Below are 25,659 nucleotides of genomic sequence, written 5' to 3'. Positions count from 1 at the left end.
CAATGATTATTTCCGAAACGTTCATAATATTAATTTTTAAAAACCGATTATTTCATTTTTTTCAGTTTTTATTTTTAAACGATCTATACTTCTAATCGAAACTCTGCGAAACATTTAGAACCTTTAATCAGAAGAAAGAATGTGGTGAACAGTTCATTCTATCCTGAATGGGTTATCGTCTTTTTGTTTACCTTTCTATGTTTTGTTGTGATGAAATTACTCGAGTAGCTGGATTTTGAACAATCTAAATGATTGTCTAAGAGTTTTTACTAAGAAAAACAATTACTTTTTTTGTAATTTTAAGAAATAACGCTTTAAATTGATACTACATAGTAAATATTTGAATTATTTTTTATCTGTTGTTGCTTAAGTTGATAATTATGTTCTGCTGTTATTTCATCTCAATATTTTCTTTCTTTTCAGCTTTCAATAATCTTGTGTCATATATTTATTGCGTGTAATATTAAATTTTTGCTTTTAAATTAATCAACTCAGGCCTGTCCTTAGTTATATCATATATCTAACTACTAAATTGCAATTCCTAACTTAAATGTGTTAACTTTTTATAGGCTGAAGAAAAATCTTGAAAATTAATTGATTTTTTTGAAGAAACACGTCTTATTATTAAATGTTGCTTTATTTTGAAACAAAGTTAAATTTGTTCTTTCATTTAAACAAACTACTAGGTTGTTAAATGTACTGCACTTTATGTCATAAGTTATGCCCACAGCTTTTCAATATTTTATAAATCTGCTTTTTCTGTTTCATGACATATTTTCTTAAATGTTATTTTTACTTTACTTTACTAAACTTTACCAATGTATATTCAGAAATTTAAGCCAAATGTAAGTTATTTATTTGTAAAAAAAAGGTACTTGGCTATATTTGATTATATTTCCGTGTCATGTTCTTTTGCACCAACTACAATCATCAAGGTTCCAAATAGATTTTAAACTTGTACATTTTTAAAAAAAAAAGAAAAACTATGTAGAGATTTACACAGCGGTAGCTACAAGTTTTACTCTTTGAGTTGGTCCCCCTCAGTGAAGTTTTTTATAGTTTTTCGTGGGCTTCCGCCCATAAATTACCAAAATAATGCGATTTTCTTCCACAGATCAGGATAAGGAAACCTTCTATATTATTTCTTGTAACTAGATAAATACAAAAGCCATGAAAGTAAATATCTAATAACAATTTTAGAAAGGAAATTTCATTAAATTCTTTTTATGTACAGTAGAGCCCTGATTATCTGATAGAGCACTAATGATAGCAAACTTGCTGATAGTCTAAAAAACTCAAAAAATAAAGTGAAAACAAGAAAAATAATTTTCAAATATATTGATGCAGCAGAAATTTTTTTTCTACCTTTAAATTATTTAAAAGATGAATGGTAAAGAAAAATGTATTGTATTTATGCCTCATAAAAGTGTTCAGTTATAAAAGTTCATCATAAAACTGTCCAGTTACACCTTTTTATCACATGCAATATAATTTTTGGATCCTTTTGCCAAACTCATGCACATTTTTTTCTTTTGTGATGAAATATGACTATTACTTGTGTGTACATTTTTTTCATGCAAAAATTGAGTTAAAAAAAAATTTAAGAAAAAGAGAAAAATTTCATATGAGTATACAAAATGCAATCTATTTATGTGGATTATTAGGATTCTTAAATATTTATAATTTATATGATTTTTAAATGTTAATGATATGATTTTCCTTAACCAATTCTAAACTATTTATTTTTACTCAGTAAAACATGCTGAAGTCTTTAGAGCAGTTGCAGTATGGCATGATTAGTCCTAAATCTTTTCAAGCTGCCTCTGCTATGAACAGAATATTTGATATTGAACTTAGCACAAGTTCTAGGATTGAAAGATTTCACAAGGCTGGTGTGAATTGTTTGGACATCGACAAAATAGATGAACGATAGTAAGCTAACAATTTAACAATATTTGTTTAACACTAGAACCTAGTGTTATTTTGATCATTTTTTTGCCATTTCCTATGTTAGTTTTGAAGATACACTTAAGCTTTGAAGCTCATATCTTTTTATTTTCCGTAAATTGTATCTAAATACTATATCAAAATTTCATGCCTTTCTGTTGATTAGTAAAATAAATAATTATGGAAATACCTAAAATAGCTAGAGGGGGTCATTATGACCCCTATAAGAAAAATGTTCATTTTTGAAGTTTTAGTTCTGTTTTTAATTTCGGAGAAGTGCTAACAGTATGAAGAAGAATTGTATAACAGAAATTAGAATCCACCGTGTTAACAAAAACGTCACAAGCTGCAGTTTCCATGAAATTATATTGTATCTTAGATTCGATTACAGAAATAGCTTAGTTTACTAAGCTACTTCGTTCCGGTTCAATTATAATGTCGCTTTCGTGTCTGAAAAAAACCATGTTATGGTTTTTTTCAGACGCGGACGAATAGTATTGGACAGGTTATTCCAAACCTGGACAAATAGTATTGTTGGGGAACAGTTATTGTCATGTAAATAATCATGAAAATTATTGCATAACTTTCAATCCACATAACTTTGATTTTAACTAATATTAAGTCCAAAAAAAAAAATTTATTTTTTTTTTTTTTAAATTGTAAAACGGGCAAATGAATTGCATCCTTAGAAAAGTATAGTGCTCTAACTATGGAATCACACCTAAACTCCAGACGCAGTGGAGTTACTATCTTTAGACTCGGTAAAACTGGCAGATGGATTTCGTTAGTAAAAAAAACCTAACACTACTGGTAACTACATTTAAACAAAAGAAAATGTTCTCCTAATTTCAATGCTGATTCTTCGTCGTGACATTCATATTTTGCACTGCAAATGAAAACTGTATAGTTTCCAGATAGATGAAAAAGAAAAATACCATAATTATGAATAGCATTCACACAGAGTAAAAGCCAAACACTGTCACTTACTACAATAGTACAACATGTCAAAATGGGATGTAGGCTTAGCAGACTAGATGCTAGGGAATTATTCTTAAAGAGGTGAAACTTTTTAGTGTCTTGCATATTTGTACAACATTTGTGATATTGCTGTCTTCAATGCTTGAATCCTTTGCTATCCCAATTATAGTTTGTCTAAAGTAAGAACTCCCCTAGCCATTTGTCTGGACCCATGACGGTGACTATGGCAATGAGGTATAACTATTTCAAGTAGGGGTGTGGGGTAATTGTTTAGGACAAGTTTTGACTCGGGTGGGCGAGAGAAAGGGAATCTTTTTTTTTTTCGGTCTTTGTTTAAGTCTTAGAGTAAAAAGAAGCTACCCTCTCTGAATTGTTTCCATAGCAGCAGACGGCATCAGACTTTATGGCGGGGGGGGGGGGGGGGTTCTTAACATGGACATACTGTGCTCATTGGAAGTTCATTCTTGTGTTTGTTGAAGTATAAATTATTACTTTGCGCATCAAATAGCCCCTAATTGATAATATTTAGTTCCTAAAATATAAGAAACATGGCTTTTAACATCGGAAGTCACAGAATAAAACGAATAAAAGCTAGAAGAAATGAAATATAATTTGTTGATGTCTTGTTGTCACTTTCACGTCACAAGGATATACTGCATAAGCCTACGCTAATACCTAATTGGTGATGGAACTTAACATTTTAAACTATGTGTGTGCTAATGTATATTATTTATAATATCATTTGTTTATTTTGTATAACTTTCGCTCTTGTGAAAGAATAATCTGTTAAATAATATTACATCATTATGTAATATTGTCATTGCGTTAATAATAACAATAATAATAAAATATTTTTAAAAAAAAATTTTTTTTACTGCTCTTACATATTGTATTCTCAACAATATTCATCATTCGTACTTATTGAAATAACATCAATTTCTTATTAGGGTCAAATTGACCCAGAATGGCATTTTAGTTGAGTTCAAAATCCAGGTGTTCCAGTGTTAAAAAACTATTTTATCAATATCTCTTGTACCAAGTAATGTCATGAAGTAATATGAATAATAGTAATATGCCATTGGTCAATTCCATATGTGACAGACATGACATCAGACAGCTTTTTTTTGCCTAATTTTAGATACTAAATATTAAGATATCTTCACTAATTTTTCTGTAAAGTAACTTATATACCTGTCATTATATACCTGTCATTTGTTTCAGTTCAAAAGCATTTTATTTAATGGAATAAAAATATACTGTGACAAACATGACAAATGGTCATGAATTTAAAATGACTGAGATATGTAATCAATTGCTTTTGAAGTGGTGCATAATTATAAGTAAAAATTTTTAGTTTAATGAAACAGGGCTTAATTTTAAGGCATTAAGTAATAAAATTATCAAATTTTTTTAGAAAAAAATATACCTTTTTCAAAAATGTTTTGCTGAGTGTGACAGACATGGTTTGTGCGAAATTTTAAAATGTATTTGGCCTTTTTTTACTATAAATGAAAATATTTAATTTTAATTATACATAAAAGATTGCAAACATTATATTTTATGTGAATGAAATATAAAAAGAAGTAGTTTAGGTTTCTAATATCCTCAAAAAAATTTTAAAATTAGGGCTGAAGTGGTTTTGACTGTTCTGCACTGAATTACAAGTGACAGCTATTTCACTTAATTTTAACTTTCATATAATTTACATAATGTCGATGCCAATACACCTTAACTAAAGTAAACTATTTAAATATATATGAGAGTAATGAATTAAAAAGACGTGTTGTACCCAAACAGGTGTAAATAAATTTTTAAAAAATGGAAACAGTAAATAAGAATTTTGACGTAACATCCATTGATCGGCCAAATTTGCCTTGTCAATTGATGGAATGTTACAAACCTCATAAATATCATGAGATATTTTGTAACTACTTTTCAAATAATTTTTAATGAAGTTTAAAGAAACATTTTTAACTTATTAGTTTAGGCCTTCTGTTCACCAGCGTAAGTACTGAAGAAACAAAAAATCGTTTTAAAATATGAGATTCAGAGGAGAATTTTATCAAAATAGCTTTTAATATACAATAATTTTTAAGCAAAACAAATTTTAAAAAAAATGTTTGATCACCTAAATGCTACTAGTTGTCAAATTAAATATAAATTGTCAAATAGTTTAAAAAATAGATTGATATATAATAAGTGAAAATTCGATCATTAGAACGATAATTATTCAGAGTGTTTTTTTTTTTTCCATGTACAACTTGCTTAATATGTATAGAAAAATCAGTTCTACTACATGTTGTTAAATAAATACGCAAAAAATTCTTATAAAATTTCCAGAGTAGCAACGAAGTAAATAGATTAAATTAAATTAATGATTCACATGCTGTTATTATGTTTTAAATATTGATTATGTATTGATGATTTGTGAAATGTATTAATTCGCTTTTTTTATTTTAAATTTTTTTATTTTTTTGTAATTAATGTGTTTCTTACAATTTTAGTTTACTTTCTGGTGGAAGCAAAGGTTCCCTTTGTATACATGATCTGCAAAATAGTACTGGAAAGTCATCTTACAAAGCAAAGGTTGTGTGTCAGAAAATGAGGTAAACATAAAAAATTTAAACCAATCGAGTCATATATAGCAAATTATTCATCATTTATTAGGAAAATAATACTGTTAACAAATGAAAAAATCATCAAAAATAAAAATTTATTAATAAAATCAAATAACAATTCAGTTAATTATTCTGATTAAAGATGTAACCTAATTATTATCATAATCTGGCTTAAAAAAACTAGGTACCATACTAATTTACTTACTAATTTTATTTGTGTTATTAGTTTAGTCTCAAATTAGTAAATATCTGATGAATTAGAAGTTACTTATGGAAACTATCACTCGGAAACTTGTGTACATTTTGTGTATTTACTCATTTTATTTCTATCTAGTCAATTTGTATTTCAAATTTGATGTAATTTATGAAAACTATCACTTATGTCGTTTTAATTTTATTTCTTTTTAGAATTTGTTATTATTTTTCAATTTGATATTACTAATTTAATTAATATATCTTTCAAGCACCTAGAAAACTATTACAGTAGTAAATATGTAGAAAATACATTGTATAATCTGTTTATATATTCTTCTACTATAAATATTATTGTGTTTTAATGTTACAAATTAACTTGTTTGTATGATTACTTTTTCAACGAACATAAAGCCCAATGTATAAAAACCTTTTTTATGTTGCTGGAGTTATGATATTTTCTTAGGGAAACTATTTGTATTTTATTTGAAGTGATATAAAAAGATGTAATAAAAAACAGAGCAAAAATTATGATTAGGATTTTTATCACTACGAAAAAAAAATTATTAAAGGATAACAATAAAATTTTTATATTGTATCATTTATTTGTATTGAAAAAAAATATATAATGTTTGGTTTAAAATTCTTATTTATTATTTTATATATTTATTTATTAATTTTTTTTGTTAAATAAATTTTGACTTTTTATGACTTATAAAAACTTAAGAATTTATTTTAAGAAAAAAGTTATGCACTTACTCAAAAATGGCCCAGTGGCTAACCACATGCCGTTTTAAAGGCATGAAAATAAAGTTTGACTAGGATCATGCAATGCTGACTGCAAGGAGTACGTGGTTCAGGCCGGCATAACTGAATGTAAATCAAGGCATTAGACTCATACATTGATTCAAACCTGATTTTAGTGATTAACTGCACACAATGCATGACAAATTATATCAAGTATAAAACGTGAACAAATACTATATATATCAAATATATATCGTGAATAAATACTAGTCCAATATATATATATCAAATATATAATGTGAGCAAATACTATATATATAAAATATATATCATGAATAAATAGTACTAGTCAAATATATATATATATATCAAATATATATCTAGAATAATCGTGAATAAATACTACTACTAGAATTATCATGAATAAATACTATATATATCAAATATACATTCTATTTATTCACAAGTTATAGCAAATATATAACTCGTTAAATAAATACAATGATATATGACAAACATTTGCTACTTAGTCATAGTAGTGCAATAAATACTGAAATACAAGTGTCATTTCTATTCAACTCTCTAGAAATTTACATAATGTCAATGCTAACATACCTTAGCAAAATTAAATTATTATTATTATTATTACATTTGTTTCAAGCATTTCTGAAATTTCTAAACCATAATGTAACAAAACGCAATATGTTGCAGTATTCAATAATCCCATTTTTTAGTGGCAGACCATGCAAACACTCAAATAGGTGAAAATAAAAGCTCCAAATATAAACAAAATTAAATAATTTTGACTAGTAATGCCCGTTGATCAACGGAACATTGCAAGTTTCTTTTAAGATATAATTATAAAAATTATGACAGATTAAAAATTTCTTTATCTGTTTAAATGGGAAATGAGAAAATTTTTGTATATTAATGAATAATATTTGCCATCATTCGACTGCATCTTTCAGTCTGCAAAATTAAGTTTGTCAATGATTTTCAACATGTTTTCTAATTCCTATAAATATTTAAAATTTCAATTGACAAATAAATAAAAATAATATTGAATAAACTGAATTTATATTAATTTTAGTTCTTTATTTATATTTTTAACTTTAAAGTGGCACGTAAAATTATTTTTAATAGCTTATAAAAATTTTAAATTAATTTTTTTAAAGTTCCTGGTTATTTTTAAATTTTTAGCTTTAAAATTTTCTTGAAAAAATAAATTGAAAAATGACAATAAATAAATTTAAATAGATCGACAAAAGCTTTTATCTGTTTAAGTTTTTAAACAATTCAGGAAAAGTTTGTATATTTGCAACTGGTTTTACTACCATTAAATAATTTCTTTAATGCTGTAAAATTAAATTTCTGAAAAATTTTCAACATATTTTAAATTCATGTTTTCGTATTACCTTAATTATTTAAAATTTAAACTTACGGAGAATATATTCAGTCAGTCAAAATTTTAATGATTAGTGAGTTAAAAAGGTAACTTGTATCACTCTCAAAAATAGTTTTACAAATTCTCAATAAAATGTTCAAGGTATGTAAAGTTTATGTTATATGGATTTAAAATTTGAGTTTAGTTCTACAATACAAAAGATTCATTATAAAAATACTTATTAATTCTATGTATCCAGTATTTTAGCTATGTTTATTTCATGTATACTAAATCTAAATTTCTTATTACTTTGAATTCTTAACAGAAGAATATGCAAACTGTTTTCACTTGGGGAGCTTAAATTTCTAAGTTTTGGTACAAGTTATGGTTAGTTAATTTCATGTCATGATAAGTTGAAACGCTTAGTGGAGAACAAGTTAAGTGATATTTTGAAAAATAAAACTGAAATTTTTGGGTTTAAGTTCATGTCATTGTCACTTAGTATAAAAATTTAAGTGCATCAATTTTTGTCATCTAATCTCTTGAATCCAGCAGTCTTCAATGTTTAAACAGGTTTCGTAATTAGCTTTCTGTCAGTGTGTTTCTACAATATGAAGCTGATTTTCTGAAGTGTTTTAAATAATAATTACATGAAGTTTTGATTTTTTACTGTGTTACTGCTTTTACAACAAAATTATTTCCTTTGTACTTTTAGTGCCCATAAATTCAGTATTACTACAGTGCAGTGGTTTCCATTTGATACAGGAATTTTTGTCACTAGTGGCATGGACAACAAATTAAAAATTTGGGATACAAATTCCATGAGGCCTGCAGACATAATATCTTTTGACTTTAAAGCTAGTTGTCATGATATGTCACCTGTTTCTACGCAGCATTCCTTAATTGCTGGTAAAAATACGATTTTTCTTTTTTTCCCTTCTCATAAAAAAAAATTCAGTAATTGCAATTTTGTTTTCCTGATTGAAATTAATAGAATTTTAGATTTTATTATTAAACTTCAATGAGTGCATTATTTTTCAAAACAAACAACAACAAAAAAAAGATGAAAGAAAACAAGAAACTGTGAGCAAGTCATTTTGCTTTTTTTTTATTTTAAAATAACAGGCACAAATGTCTCTGTTTTTAAAATTTTGTTTTAGATTTTTAAAACATGCAAGACTGTTTCACTCCTAGCTGTATTAAGAAAAAGATACTGTATCTATAAAATTGACATTGCAAAATTCACATTTTTTTGTACAGTCCATGTAGATTTATAGAATTTTAATAAAATGTTGTTTATTGCATCTTAGGGCCATCCACAATTCATGTCACACTTAGAGGGGTGGAAGGGGATTTGGGAAATGGTAATAGTTTGTGACAAAGAGGTGAGAGGAGTTACAAAAAGTGTGACAGAAAACATATAATTGAGTTATAATATAAACATTTTGATTCAGTAGATTAAATATGTTTTTATTATTTATTTTTATGAATTTCTTTTCATCAAAAAAGTACACTCATAATCATTATTGCTATGCTCACAAAATATTTTATTAGTTAAAGTTAAAAAATATACACAGTGCACTCCCGATTATCCGGGTTAATCACGGGGACAGGTCGCATGGACAATCGAAAAACCGGATAATCCGAAAACTTTTATTAAAGAAAAATTCAATATCAGTACAAAAAATATAAAAATTACTGACATTTGCATGAATAACATCAAACTAAGAATTTTCCTTATTAAAAAATGTGTAATGCGTCTTCTCCACATATCGATACACATATTTTACGAACCGCAGTAATGTCACCGTAATCAAATGCCACCGTGTAATCTAATAAAGTTTCCACAGAGCAGCAGAATGAGAAATTGTATTACATTCATTTACTACATCTTCTGCATCAGTTATTATTATCACTATTTGATTTAACAACATAACAATGTCTTCATCAGTCAAATACTGGAAGCCAGGCTCACATGCATCACTTTGAAACCAATCTTCTAAATTTTCTTCATCAAGAATTTCGAAACCTTAGATTTCTTTTGCTTGTTCGAGAATACTGTTATCATATTTTTCTTGAACATCTGAAAAGGATTGTTCATCAAGCGGTATGATCTTTCTCCAAGATCGTGATAACGTAGACGATTTTACCTTTGACCATGCTGCTGATATTCCATATACTTCAATCCAATAACGAATATTGCTTCCAAAAATTTGGTAGTGTTATAACTTCATGAATCAATTTTTTTTAATCTTGAAAATGTTTCTCTTTATATTTTTTCTGTGACTCCGGAATGAGCATGGATAATCCGCAAACTGGATAATCCGCACACGGATAATCGAGAGTGTACTGTTATTTGAAGCATAATCTATTACTTTGTGCTTTATTTCTGAGCTGCAAGTACTAATTGTTACAGGTAGCAATGGGGGAGAAAGGGTAAAGTATGTTGGGAAGCAAAAGGTGTGACACATTTATGGGCAGCTCATTTTTCTATACACATCAGTAATTTCTTATTAATTTATGTTTTACTCAAATTATTTTGGTCAGCTTCGATCATTACGCTTTTATTTTAAATCAATCTTATCTTTTAAAAATGTTTAGAAATCACTGCATTATTACTTGCATAATAATTATTACTGCATAAGTAGTAGCTTGTAGCTTGGTTTCAAAATACTTTTAAATAATATGGTTAAGATTTAGCATTGAGCCTCAACTCTTATAAAAAATGCAATGGATAAAATGCTAAGAAATAGGAATATTTTGTGAAAATTTGCCTGAATTGTTCAAAATTTCTTCCAATTTTTAATAATTGTGCAGAAAATTGTTAAAAGTCTAATTGCTTAATTTTATTTTCTGATTCTATATTATATTTTCTCATTTTCTTCTTTCTATTCATATCTAAATGTTTTAAGATCTTTTTCTCTTTCACTTAACTAAGTATGGATAAGATTTTTTTTTTCTTTGCCAACTTTCTGTGCTTTTTGGGAAAATTTCTTCGAGTGATAGCTAGGTTCATGTTTTAGTGAGTTATTCTTTGTTTTATAAATTTAATTTAAAGTTATTTTCCATACCACTGCAAGTAAATGATTCAAAAATTTATATTAAATGTTACTTTGTTCCATCTCACTCATGAAACTTTTAAAATGTTGGCAAAAGTTCTGAAAGCCTTAATTCTTGATTGTGTACCACTCAATAAAATATTTTGAAAAAGCATAATTGTTATCATCCCTGCTTTTCTTGTTCAGTTTACTAAATGTAGTGAAGATATTCTTTTGCCTTTCAGTTGCTCTTGGGTACCCACATGTTGTTCTGATTGATCCTAAAACGGGTTCTCGTTGCCATGAGCTACGTGCGCACAAAAATGCAGTTACGTGTACCAGGTGGTCCCCGACTTGTGAATATCTTCTCGCAAGTGGTGGCATTGACAATAAAATATTTTTGTGGGACATCAGATCAGCAAAAGGTTATCTTCAGACTCTGGACCAACACAACGGTTTGCAACACGGAAGCAAAAAGGACTTAAAAACTGCCCACAATGGAGCAATAACTTGTTTGAAGTTTACAAACGACGGTCTTTACTTAGTGTCTTACGGAACAGATAGCCGAATCAGGCTTTGGGACGTTGCCATGTGCAGAAACACTCTGGTCAATTTCGGGAAACTGTTCGATAACACGCTAATGCAATCGCGGTCTATGGACTTGTGCAACGACTCCAATCCTCCTATCCTGTTTGTGCCTAACAGTAAATCAATCCATGTCTATGATCTCTTTTCTGGCTGCAGAATCAAAACTTTGATCGGGCATTTCCGTACAGTGACCAGTTGTGCTTTTAGATCTGCGACGCACGAGCTTCTAAGTTCTGGGCAAGATATGAATATATTGTTGTGGACTCCTGATACAGCTAGAGAGGAAGAGGAAACATTATCTCTGAAAAACTCACAGAATGATGCGGAAGGTAGCCAAATAGTAGATTCTGATAATTGGTCTAGTGGGGAAGATTAACTCTTTATACAAATCTTATTTCCTTATAAGTCAGCATGAAACTCAAAGAGTGTTCCTAAAGTTATAATAGATAATGTAAAATGCTGTATTCAGGGTATCTGCGCTCCTGGAAAGTCATGGATTTCAGTATTGAACAAAATTTGTCATGAAATGTCACGAGCGATTAATTCTCACTTGGGCCGGATCACGCTATTAGTAGAAAATGACATCACTGTTTGGGGAAGGGATATACTGTGTATTGCATAGTATTTTGGCGACAGATTTTATATTTAGTTTTCAAATGCGCTCTATTTACACGTGGTATTAATGCTGAGTAATAAAGACAATATTCACATTTTGCACAGTTTTGTGGTAATTTTTTATTAGAATCTAAGTGAAATTAAGCTATACTGTTTTTATGTCATTAGCAACTGGAGCTGTTCTAGAAATGCAGGGGGGGGGAGGCTAGCCCAAAATTTTAGTCATTACTTTAAACTAAATTTATGTGTTGCTTGATTATGAAGTTTTTAAAATTATTCATAACACAACTAAATTGCGATGTATGAGTAAATTTCAGCTTATATTTATTTCAATTTTTGTTACTTCATAACTGCAAAAGATAATTCTTATGGAAAAACAAACAAACGAAAAAAATAAAACGTATTTGTAATATTACTATACCATCTTATATTTGTAAAAACATTCATTATTTTTATTGTTTTTAGCTTTGATGAATTTAAATCAATTAAAACATAAATATTGTCTGAAATACTGAAGTGGATATTTACCTATCTCCTCACCCTAACGACGACATAATATTAAGTAAACATTTGCAAGGAATAAATAAATTCCAAGCGAGCAAGTGTGCATACGAAATTTGTCGCCAAACTCATACAAACACCAGCCAACAGCCACCATCTCCCTTCCCACAGTGATGTCATTTTCGACCAATAGCGTGATCCGGCCCAAGCGAGAATTAATCGCTCGTGAAATGTCATGATTTTAACTACTTAAAAAAAATCATTGATTTAGGTTGCCGAAAAATTTTAATTTTTAAAAAGTAATTCCTCCCTCCCCCCTCAATTTCACGACGTTCTGAATATCTGAATTTGTAATAAAAACTGCACTGACAGTCATATTTTATTAAAATATTAAATGTTTTTAGCCTGTTCTTTAAAAATTATGCTGTTCTTTCAAAAAATGAAAGAAAGAACATCATTTCTAGAGCGAATTATCTTTTAAACTTCTCTGATTATTTATTATTTTTTTATTTTATCAATTTAAAATTCTAGCTGAAACAAGCCAGTCATCCAGGAATTTTTTTTAATTCGGAAATGAGAACAGAAAAATCCCTAGTATTTCTTTCCTTTCTGATGAACAAGTATAGTATCTTTAGAATATCTCTCATGGGCTGCAATAGTGGTACAACTCAAAAGCACGCGTTTTGGACTAAGAACGGGTGTAAATATGAAAACACACATTCTTTTCAGCAGCAATACTTGCACAACTCATAATTCAACTTGAAGGTAATCTTCGTTTAAGCAAACAAAAGCATTTCCTATGCATTTTGCTTAGCAATGAAAACTTTAAACCCACTTATCGCAAAACTTGATTTTTTGAGTTGTACCGCTATGGAAGCCCATGAGCGATATAATTCTGCAGGAAAAAAAGAGGGAGAAAAATTATTTTCTTTTGTATTTTTTTCAGCCATTTTATAGCTTCAACTCTTTATTTGCCCTGTTTTTTAAATTAAAATCTATAAATATGAAGATATAGAGTATAACAGTCTTGGTTATACCTATCATTTCAATTAATGTTATTATAATGCTTTTTTAAAAAATTTATTATTGTGTTTTTGTCTGAGAAAATAGTAATTTCGGTAAGTCATGAAAAATTCTTCGAATTAGACATGAAAAGTCATGGATTTTAAAATCTAAAATTTATCAGATACCCTGTGTATTCAAGGTGTCTAGCAATCAATTTTTAAAAACATACAGGGAAATATTAGTTTTCCAATTGAAGTAGTGTTAAATTCCTGCTGAAAAATATAGAATATTTTCAAAATGCAATTTTAATTTTATTACTCTCTTGTGCAATTATTTTATCTTTCCTTCTAACCAATAAAATGTTCCTAATTTAGTTTAATTGATGTGTAATAATAGCGACTCAAAATTAGTCAAGTTTGTTTCTTTCATTTATACACATTTGACGAGAAAAAAAAGTATTTCTGTGTTGTATTGTACTATGTAATCCTTTTTTATAGTACCATGTTTATTGTATTTGTATAGTAATTATGCCTATAAAATTACTATATTTGTTGCATAATTTTCTAAATTTAATTTATGATAGATATATTAAACTAATTGTATATATTGTTTAAATATTAATCCTCAATTTATACTTTATATTATCTTTTTTAGTTAGTGTAAGAAAGAAAAATTTAAACTGTATTAGGATATACTCTTAAAGTAATGTTTAAGTATGTGTGTTTGATTCTATGGCATTAACAATATTTTACTAATTAGTAAATTTTAAAAAAAATATTGCTTAAAAAAATAACTCTGAAAATTTTGGAATAATAGTCTTGAAAAATAAGAGAAATTTCATCCAGAACTTTGCCAGACACCTTGATTAAACGGGAAATAAATTATTGTTAATGTTATTTATTATTTTATTTGTCATATCCTCTTTTGTAATGCTGCGCTACTATTATAATTATTAATATTTTTTATATCAACTAAATATTTAAAGTTGAGACTTTTTAGATTTTATATTTATTGAATTCATAATAAAACTAAGTATTATCTTGCAAACTTCATAAAATTTTGTTTTTGAGGATTATTTTCTGCAATTTTCATGTAGTAAGCATTCACCTATGTGATATCCATAAAATATTTTGAATCAAATAAATTGTTGACAGTAATTAATGCATTTCTATGCCTATCAAGAAATATTTATTTAGAATTTTAAAAAAATTTGCACACATTATATGTGGTTTTCTGTTTTATTTATAACTAGTTTATTTATTAAATTTTTGTGATAAGTTTTTAAACTAATTTATGTTAGCTGTCAAGGAAAAAATATAATTTCTTACATGAATTGAAAAAATTAAAATTATATTTACGAAATACATTTCAGGTTTTGTACCTATTAAATAAGTATTTTAATTTTGTTATGTACTATATTTTTATTTGTTCAATTATGTGTCTATAAGTATTTTGCTATGCTTTACTCTTTCATATAAGGGTATTCAGAAAACTCCAGATAGTTTTTTTTTTTTTTATCCATAAAATAATACATATTTCTTTGTTTTATTTCATTTTATAACTGTCGTTGAACAGCCAACGTAATTTTTTGGGTTTACGACTACTAATATTCAACTCCATAGCCTTGTAATTTTGAACCCAATCCAGAAGACAAGGTAGCTCTTGGATAAAATATTGGGAGAAATTTGCCCCTTTGTAGAGGACTTTTTGATGGAACTAACCCACATTTGCATTACATGGAGAGGAAAACCTCCCACGGTTAGCCTGACAGCAAGAGGACTTTAAACCATGATTCATCTACCACTGAGAATATTTTACGTCAGCATTGTGGTCGGTGCTAGTTGAATACAGAATTTGCATTGACTTGCCATCACTGGTATACAAATCTGGAAACTGGTCAATGTACGCAGATTTTACTGTATATAATATTTTATAAATTGTTATTAAAAATCATTTTTTGTATAAAATTGCAAGAAGAAAAAGTAAATACTATAATTTTTTGATTGGTGTAGCTAGTTCCTATGTATACAAAAAACTTGAAGTATAAGAAAGTACATTAATAGAATTAAACTTTTGACTTCCACTCTGGCTATAGTTTTGAAATTATATTTTCTGCAATATGGCTATGAGTAAAATATGAAATTGTTAGGATTTTGTAACTCAAATCATACATAGGACTAACTAATTGGAACACTTTTTAAACCATTAATCTTTCTCAGTGAGTGTAACCTCAAGGTTTTTAGTGTTTGTTTTGATTTTCCAAATTTATACACCAGATTTAGACTATATAATTTGTGTTTTTTCTTGTCGTTTTATTGGGTTTTTTTTTTTTTTTTTGTCTAACCTCCAATACAGTTTTATATATTTTTAGTTTTTTCAATTCTTTTCCTCACTAGCTAATCATGATTTATTTCTACTGCCTGCTTTTTTTTTCCTTAACTTTTTATTATTTTGTTTTGTGGGCACTGATGATAATGTTCCAGTGTAGCATTAAAATTTGTATGCATACAATGCAATTGTAATTATTGTAAATATATTTACAATTTATTTTTATATTTATTCTGTCTTTTACTTATCACCAGCACGAGTGTCTTATTCTCCTTAACAACATTAAAACTGAATTTCAGTACAGTAAAATCCAGTAGTTATAAAAGAAAATATTCAAAGTTATGTCCCTTTTATTTTTTGTTATAGACTTTTGTACAACTATAAACTTAATTGCAAGTAATTGATTATATTTTGCTCAAATCTGTTGTGAAGAATACTAGAAAAACTTTTTTTATAGGCTAAAAATCAATACTTATAATATATTTAACAATGAGCAGCATTATTTTCAACAAATAAATGGATGCAAAATATGTTGCATTTATAAAGTTGAATCACCTGCCGCAATTAAGTACAGTTAGTCCTAAAAGCTACCAACTATTTGAAAATCAATTATATGGAAACTGAGAGAATGATTTGTGTTCTGTTTTGGACTGGAAAATTTATTCTCATTATTTCAATGTTTGTCAACAGCTGCTAAGAAAAACTGTAAAGCAATGCTTTTAATGTAACCACAATTTACAGCTACAATCTGGCATATGGTCTGAAGACAAAATTAACATATGCCTATGCAAATACAGTCAAATCCCGCTATAGTGAACATTCAAGGGACTGAAATTTCAGTTCACTATAACCGGGAGTTCACTATATCCGTTCCGTGAGCAATTTTAACATATGGTTCCGAACGCCTTCTTTTTATTATTCATTATAAAAATAAATGACTGATTAAATGAATTTCAAAAATGACTGAAAAATAATCCGTAGTAACAAAAAATGTGTTAACTTGATTTCATTTTTTATTAATCTTCGTCTGTGAAGAAAAGAAAAAAGTAGTAATCTTTAGCTGATGCAGGGAAAAATTTGTCCATACAGCTGCCTGGGTAGGCCATTGTTTTAGGGATGAAAAAGTGAGATAAAAGAAGCAAACAAGAAAAAATGCTTAACTGTATACAGGGTGCGTAGCGTTTGTAAAAAGTACTTAAAGGTGCTTTTTTTGGGCATTTTGTTTTTAAAAGCTTTTAAAGGTGCTTTTTTCAGCTGTCGTTTTTAAAAAGTGCTTTTTTTTTTTTCAAAATTTTTCTTTCCCCTTCAGTGATATCTGTTGGATCCCATGCATTTAACGAAAAATGGGGAGTTTGCTACGTAATCTACGCGGACTTCATGTCGTACCCACGTTATGACTTGCGCATGCGCGCACTACTTGAAACCGAAGCCCGAGTGCTCCAATTCGGATAGAGAATATCAGATCCTTATGAAATGTTTTTCTTTTTAATTTATTTTAATTTTGTTCTTGTTTATTTTATTTTACTTCTAGCACTTTTTTTAACGTAGGGGGTAAGGGTACTTTTGTTCTGAGTTCAGGGTCAAGTTGAATTCACTCTGATATGTGGAAAAGTACTGAATGTTTCGATTTACGCCCGTTTCTTTTTGTTGTTTTTTTAACGCTAAAACAAAACAAAAAAAAGTTTTTGTTTTTCAATAATATCATTGATTGAATATGAATTTTTTGAGTGCTTGAAAATTTTTGTAAAGTGCTTGAAAAGTTTTTAAAAAGTGCTTATTTTTGATTCAAAGATTTGGCTATGCACCCTGTGTATAGATGGTTTTAAAAATAAGTATAAGTATTTACTTTGAAGTAGACATTTCAAAATTAGTTGCAAAAATGAAGAAGAAGAAATCAGTTGAAGACAGAAAAAAGTTCATAATATCCAACTTCCTCACCTTTTTAGTTCACTATATCCACAAAAAATATCATTATACGTGTATAGCAAGGCACGGGACCGAACATTTCGTTCACTATATCCGGAAGTTCATTATAGCGGGGTTCGACTGTATATCTTTTTGACTCCTGCAAAAAAATATTGATTTTTCTTGTCAGCAACGTCATCTATTGGCAAACTTTGTAACTAACTGTGAAACTTCATAGGAATAAATTCTCCGATTTCTTGAGCATTGCAAACTGTGCATTTTGCTTTGTTTTTCATTGTATGATTTTACAAATCGTCTTTAATTTTTGAACATTTGACATTGTCTTCCATCTTTTTTCATTAGCTTGCTCGAAATTTTGCTGAAATTCAAACTGATAATTTAGCAAATGTAGATCACAAGATAGCAACTTGTCGATCATAAATTCGATTAGTTGCAATGACCTTTTTTTTTATACGCTCTTCTCTGTTCCAAGTTGAAGTATCAAGAGATTATATGATATCACTATGCCCAAAGAACTCAAGATAAAACTCCGGGTAAAATAAAATACATTTCAGCCGCTGAATGTAATCTTTACTCTTGTTTTCGTAAGTTTTGACAGAATTTCTCCACATTCTCTCGTTTCTTTACACAGAATCAAACGAAATATTACGTCCTTGATGTTTTCTCTGAGCTTTTCATCGCGCTGGTTTACTTGGGAGGCAAAGAAAGAAAGGCTTTGTGTTGCAGATGTTGCATCAACTTCGAAATTGAAAATGTAGTAGTTGCTCTCATAATAGCCCAAGTACTTTCAATTCAAACTGTGATAATTTTGCAACTGTTGATCACAAGATTGCAACTTGTTGAGCATAAATTCAATTAGTTGCAATAACCCTTTTTTTTTATACGCTCATCTCTGTTCCAAGTTGAAGTATCAAGAGATTATAAGATATCACTATGCCCAAAGAACTCAAGATAAAACTCCGAGTAAAATAAAATACATTCCAGCCGCTAAATGTAATCCTTACTCTTGTTTTCATTAGTTTTGACAGAATTTCTCCACATTCTCTCGTTTCTTTACACAGAATCAAACGAAGTATTACGTCATTGATGTTTCCTCTGAGCTTTTCATCGCACTGGTTCACTTGGGAGGCAAAGTAAGCAATTGCAAAGAAAGAAAGACTTTGCGTTGCAGATGTTGCATCGACTTCAAAATTGAAAATGTAGTAGCTACTCTCATAATAGCCCAGGTACTTCGCGAAAAATGTAAAAAGCAGACAGAAAAATGTTGCCATTAGCCAAAAAAACTTGCATGGACAAAGCAGATTCTGAAGTAGTTGCCGAGTTGTGAGCTGATATATATCGATTCATAAAGGCTAAAGTTTTAGAGCCATAATCATCTCTTCGAATATCAGCCAGAGTTTCTACGGACGATTGCAAAACTTGACTCAGCACCCAACACCAAGAACAATAAAACAATGTTAGTAGGAAAGGCAAAACTAGGGTAAAAGTTCTGGTTATTGTAATATTGAACATGACATATAAAGTCTGCAAAGTGATGTCATCGGTTACCTCGTACTCGAACAACAAAGAATAAAACCATACTTGAGTTGCTGCAGTATCATATAACAGCATACAGAAAATATTGACTAACACAACAAACAGAAAAGTTAAAAACACAATAATAATTACATTAACAGCATAAGTCCATTTTCTCAAGACGTGTTTATTTTGTTCGTGCATGCTTTTAATTACCATCATCAGCGAACGCATTTCATTTCTTTTAAAATACAAAGCAAACCAGTTTCCTAGTTTGCATATCCGCCAAATAAACGTCGTCAAAAGAACTTTGTTACAAGAATTACTGTAACAAGCATTGTAGTCCGCCGAAAATAACATTACGTTATAAACGAAAATTATGAGCTCTGTCCAAAATGATATTTTGTGCATACAACTTATGAATTTGTTTTTTGACTCATTTTGAAGACCAGGCACTCCTAAAGCGTACATTAGTTTGAGAAGATAGTTCGTACGTTCTAAATGTCTTTTAATTTTACGAACTATCTTACATTCCTCAAAAGTTGTTTTTAACATGGTTTAAATACACAGAGTTGATCAACTTTTTCACTTCAAGCAAAAGTTTCTGTTTTGGTGATGATTTAGCAATAAATATTCAAATTTTTTTTTTTAATTTTTAGAAAATATCAACTTTGACTTTTTCGTTTGTTGGAGGTAAGGAACTCCATGTCCATTTGTTTCTAGAATTGAATTGGTACCAAGTTATAGATTTTCACTCTATCTTAGTAGTATAGGGCACTATGTCCTGTTAAAATAGGCTGTTTGAAAGAACATCACGTCCAACTTCCTCTAGAGGTAAAGATACTTCCAACTTCCTCTAGAGATTAGTAGTATAGAACACTATGTCCTATTAAAATAAATGGCAAAATTTGGCAGTCTGAAAATACATCACGTCCAACTTCCACTAGAAGTAAAGATACTATCTTAGTATAGGACACTATGTTCTATCAAAATAAATGGCGAAGTTAGGCAGTCTGAAAGAACATCACGTCCAACTTCCACTAGAAGTAAAGATATTATCTTAGTTGTGAAGGGCACTATGTTCTATCAAAATAAATGGTAAAGTTAGGAAGTCTGAAAAAGCATCACGTCCAACTTCCTCTAGAGATAAAAGATGTATACTGTATTATCTGTTCGCCTCAAAATTCATATTTTTGTGACATGGTCTCCTTTGCCTTCGACGTACAAATTAAATGATCACGCAATATCTTCCAAATCGCTATCGTATGTAGGTATCGTTGGAGATTTAGTGGCTAATGAAGATCGTTTCTTTTAATTATTTAGTAGAGCTACACTAAATAACTATTGAAGGCTTGGAATTTTAATATAATGTACGACGATATAAATGATCAATGTAGGTATTGAAAGTGAATAAATTCAGCATCAATTAATTTATATTTGAAATGTAGCTCTTAAAAATAAATCAATTTCTGTTATTAAACTTGGTAAACTCTTTAATGTATTAAACCTCTTAAAGTTCTATTCATCACTTTATTTCATTTAACAAAATTTTATTATCTAATTGGAGACTCATCTTACAAAAAAATCTGTTGTCTATTTTAAAAAAAAAAAGAAAAAACTTTTTGTCCGATTAATTGATTGTTATATTAAAATCAAAACATTTGATGTTTCTTTTATCGATTCGTAATATTTCAGGATAATGAAAATAACAGAAAATCGATAAATATTTAATCATTTTCATTGGTTTTACGTAGATCATAGTCCACGACCCTACATAATGAAATTGTTTTAATTTATGTTTTTAATAATTTTAAATCGACCCTAGTAAGACACAGCTGTATACTGTCAGTCGCCTTCGACAAATGCATCTTTAATTTAAATTCGTAAAAAACTCAGTTTTCGAAAGACAGAAAGAAATCCTGGAGTTTCATGTATTAAACTTAGAATATTGGAAATTTTGAAGGTAAACAAAACAGTCGTATTTCCAATATGAAATGAGATATAATAATGTATGCAATATGAAAAAAAAGTGGTAGCATTTGCATTTAGGCAGCTTGATGTATAGTGTGCAAAAAATAAATTAATAATAAAAAAAATACCGACCGTCCAGAATTACTTTTGACCTAATGATTACATCTTCACGTTCTAGGACTCGATTATAATTTTTCGAGAGAGTTACCTCAAATATGCTGATTAATAAGTACTGGCGACATTTTGAGTTACGAAATCAGACACGAAAACATATTATTCTCTGATTTAACATACCTTTTCTTTTTCAACGGATTTGGAATTCTATCCCCAAAATTAGAGTAGCCACAATCTAGGAAATATGTTTAGTCAAGGGAAGGAGGCCAAAGTTTAAACCCCATAATAAAGTTAATTTTACTCTTTACGTATTCCGCTATAGCTGGAAAACTTTGTTAGCAAATTGAAAACTTTTTACACCCATTCATAAAATTCGTTTATCTGAAGATAATTCCATGTAAAAAATTATTTTTAGTAAATTTTTTTTGTATCGTTTTCTTTAATAAAAGTTGAAATTTTGAATTGTAATTTAAACAATTTTTACATCATTTGTTAAAGAATGTAATTTTACATTTATGCACAATAAGGTAAAAACTCTATAATTGGACTCTATAATTAACTAAATTTTCAATAGTATTTGTTAGTGTAGCTTCTGTTAAACGTGATATAATTTGGAAGTATTTTAATAAAGTGAGACGAAATCTTAAATGAAAAATGTTTTAACTATCAGGATTTAATTTTTAATCATTCTATAACTATTAGCTTAATTTATATGCAAGGAGATAGACATTAGTACAATTTCTTAAGCTTTTCAAAATTGGATAAGAAATTTTATCTTACGTAATGTGGAACAGAAGATTAATATAGCCATTTCTCAGTCCTTAATGCCAGAATTAAAACTCCGTATCCTAGTAAAATTGAATTCCATTAGATGAAGTAAATCAAGCCAAGTAAATCAAGTCCATCAGATCAAGCAGCAAACTAGGGGCAAATTTGCTTTTATTAAGAACTTCATCAATGAAACGCACGCTTTGTTGCGTTGTGCGGAGAAAAAACCACGGAAATCTCCTATGATTAACCAGAGCCTGAAAAACACAGGGGCATACGGGGCAGTTGGCCCGGGCCCCACATTGGAGTGAGCCCCCAAATCAAATATAAAGTTTATTTTAGGTTTCCTTCATTAATGAAATTTTTAAATAAAGTATCAGTACAGTGTAAAATCTGTCAGTTTTATGTCAGCTTCTTCATTAATCTATCGTATGAGCACAAAAAATCTATATTTCGTAAATCCATGGCTTTCTAGTGCGGAATTTAGCTAAATTGTTGCAATTACGATGGACAAATTTGGCTATTTTTTGGCAAAATTTAGCTGAGTTCCGCCCTAATGTCAACATGGATATGAATATTTCTCAGCTAGATGACAAAGTTAACAATCAGAAAACTGTATTCGGCATAATGGACATAGAGTTGTTAGAAAATCAATAAAATGGACAGAATGATATTTCGTCTGACCATTGTAAGGCTATTTAAGGTTCTTGTCAATTTTTTTGTTAAATATGCATAATGAGATGAAAAGCTTAAACACTTCCATAAAGTTCAATTTTTCATTACTGAAGTAGTGAAGGGGGGCCCCCAAAGAAGTTTTTGCCCGGGCCCCAATTAGGCTAAGATGGGCCCTGTGATTAACCCGACGGTAAGAGAGCTTTTACTTAAGTAATTAGAAAATGAATTTTAGTTATAACGATAATGCTTGCTAGTAACAATTTAATTTACAGTTACAGATGGCCAATTTTATTCACGCTTTTTTTTTTCAATATTAAACGCAAAGCAATCAATATTGAGAATGTGGTAAAATGCTTCTATAGGAGTTTTTTTTTTTTTTTTTGTCGAGTTACATAAAAATAGAGATGTTTTTTTTTCTTTGTTTCTAAAATAAAAGCTACCTTCAACAAAATTTATTCATCAATTATTTTTGTTAAGACGATTGTCTTGAATTTAATATGTGCTTTTATTTTCTAAGAAATTAATCTTCAATGATATTTAAATTAATAATAACATTACATAAATCATTAATAATACATATTACAATAATTAGAATAACATTAGAATAATTAATGCGTTATTTGTAAAACAATATTCATATTCTGTTTTCAGCTGTTGTCTAACATACTTCTATAAAATGCAAAGCCTGCAAATCCAAATAATAAAGCATATAATTAAATTTACTAAAAAAATTTTAGTGTAAGAGCAATACACCTATATCGCATTTTTCTACGGTTATCTTCGAATTTTATTTATTGCAATTTTATTTGCTTTAAAATAAATATCAATGCCATGCCTCATTCCTAATTTTGTGTTCATTTAACTATTAGGAGTACAAATTAGTTCGGTCCGTTTTCAAAAGATGGCTCTGGCTGTTATGAATGTTTCATAGTGACAGCTGGTTTCGGTGGTTTCAGAGAGGTTAGACATCTGTCAATAATATTCAGTTTATATCGTTTTGAGTTTCATACAAAAACCCTGTTTTCTTACTTTGTTGAATATGTTAAATTTTGTGGTAACTAAGTAGCATTTGCGGAAGATTTAAGGTTTCTGCTTTAATTGCAAGAAAAGTGCAGCTGAAGCGCATTGAATACTTGTAAAAAGTTTATGGTGACAATGCTCCAACTGATAAATCATGTAGGGAATGGTTTCGACGTTTCAAGAAAGGTGAATGGTATTGTATACTATGAGCTGTTTCAACTTGGCAATTCCCTTACGGGCGATCGGTATAGGCTACAATTGATTCGTTCGAGCCGTGCATTACGAGAAAAACGGTCGGAATCCGAGCATGACAAAGTTATTCTTCTGCATGATAACGGTCGGCCTCATGCCCCAAAAGTCGTAAAAAATTATTTGGAAACGCTCAAGTGGGATATTCTACCTCACCCGCCGTATTCACCAGACATTGCTCCTTCTGATTACTGGTTGTTCCGACAGAGGCAGCATGATTTGGCAGGTTACCGGTTCACTTCTTCAGCAGAAATCGAAAATTGGCCCCTAACTTGGATCACCTCAAAAGACAATGATTTTTTAAAAAAAAAATCAATTTCAAACATATATGTTATGATTATAAAATGTAATGATTATTTTTTAGTTCCAATTTAACAAAATAAAGTGAAATTTAATTTATTCTTATTTATTTTAATTTTAAAAATGCTTTCTTAAATAAAAAGATATATAAATACTTTTATATTTGAATAAATAAGAAATATACGAGAAAAAAAACTTATTCTAAGGGCCCCAAAAATTTTAATGGCCTAGGGCCCCGCGTGCGCTTAATCCGCCACTGGAACTAGATATTTGAATAATTATAAGGTTTTTATGATTCTAAATGTGTTTGAGTCGAATATATATGAGTGTTATCCGGCACTAGATACCCAGTAAAATCGGCAGGGTCCGGATACCCTGTACCGGATAGAAAAATTCTTTTACCCGGCCGGCAATTGAAAAAAATTAGGCACTCTAGCTAATGAATGCCGCTAACGCCAATTAAAAGACAAATTCATTATTAATCGCTAGATGGCAGCATTGAACCTTAAACAAAATATGTCATTCTTGAGTTATTAATTTTTTGAAACTGATAAAAACTGTTGGTAGATCAAAATGAATAATAAAAGAATCAATGATACATTTTAACGAACGTCACGAAATAAAATGTAAGTCAAAAATAAGTAGTCAAAAATAATGATTAATTAATAAAGTGTAAAGGAAAAAATGATTAATTAAAAAAAAATATTTTCTACTATTTAAATTAGCGTAGCAAATATCCGAAACTGATTAATGTACTCTTTTATATAAGTGCAGAAATTAGAGTAACATAATTAATTAATTTGAATTTTGATTGTATTTAACTCTTTAGGTATAAGGAAACTTTTTAAGGTAATCTCTGTCAGAAATTATAACTCGGTTAAAAAAAAAAATTTCCCCTATAATAATTTTTTTTCTTCCTTTTACTATCTCGTGAATACGTTTATAATTCATTCTTGTACTTTCAAGATTTTTCCTCTGGTTACATAAAATTCAATTAATTTTCCAATTAACTAACTGAATTGTTAAACTGATTCACTTCTTAGCATAAAGTATGCGTTAAGAATTCATATTACATTATGTATTATTCTTATTTATTTTTCGAATGTATACCTCCCTCCCCCTAATAGATCGCAAAAAATTTATTGCATGTCATTTTTCGACTTGATCACTTCTATTGTAT

General features: G+C 28.9%; 1 protein-coding gene across 2 annotated transcripts; it reads left to right on the top strand.

Annotated features, from left to right (window-relative positions):
- Positions 1–40: 40 nt before the first annotated feature.
- Positions 41–12,628, top strand: LOC107455446 (DNA excision repair protein ERCC-8). Of its 2 annotated transcripts, none has more exons than XM_016073013.4 (5): positions 41–171; positions 1,754–1,932; positions 5,430–5,531; positions 8,582–8,775; positions 11,150–12,628. In XM_016073013.4, exons 2-5 carry the CDS (start codon positions 1,760–1,762, stop codon positions 11,866–11,868), a joined length of 1,188 nt encoding a protein of 395 aa, XP_015928499.1. In that variant the 5' UTR covers positions 41–171; positions 1,754–1,759; the 3' UTR covers positions 11,869–12,628. The 2 variants fall into 2 exon arrangements, with proteins under 2 accessions (XP_015928499.1, XP_015928498.1); XM_016073012.4 differs by having other exon boundaries at positions 161–332.
- Positions 12,629–25,659: the final 13,031 nt, after the last annotated feature.

This window comes from Parasteatoda tepidariorum, chromosome 2 (genome assembly GCF_982258835.1).
Source record: "Parasteatoda tepidariorum strain Cologne lab strain chromosome 2, Ptep-v5.0, whole genome shotgun sequence".
NCBI lineage: Eukaryota > Metazoa > Arthropoda > Arachnida > Araneae > Theridiidae > Parasteatoda > Parasteatoda tepidariorum.
Note: the sequence above shows the minus strand (reverse complement) of the source record. Positions and strands in the feature narration are given on the sequence as shown.

What these genes read in the sequence shown, in the direction of transcription:
- LOC107455446 (XM_016073013.4), top strand. Translation starts at nt 1,760, where the DNA reads ATGCTGAAGTCTTTAGAGCAGTTGCAGTATGGCATGATTAGTCCTAAA. An exon ending in GTTGTGTGTCAGAAAATGAG is followed by an intron (nt 5,532 to 8,581) that starts GTAAACATAAAA and finishes TTGTACTTTTAG; the next exon opens with TGCCCATAAATTCAGTATTA. An exon ending in GCAGCATTCCTTAATTGCTG is followed by an intron (nt 8,776 to 11,149) that starts GTAAAAATACGA and finishes TTTGCCTTTCAG; the next exon opens with TTGCTCTTGGGTACCCACAT.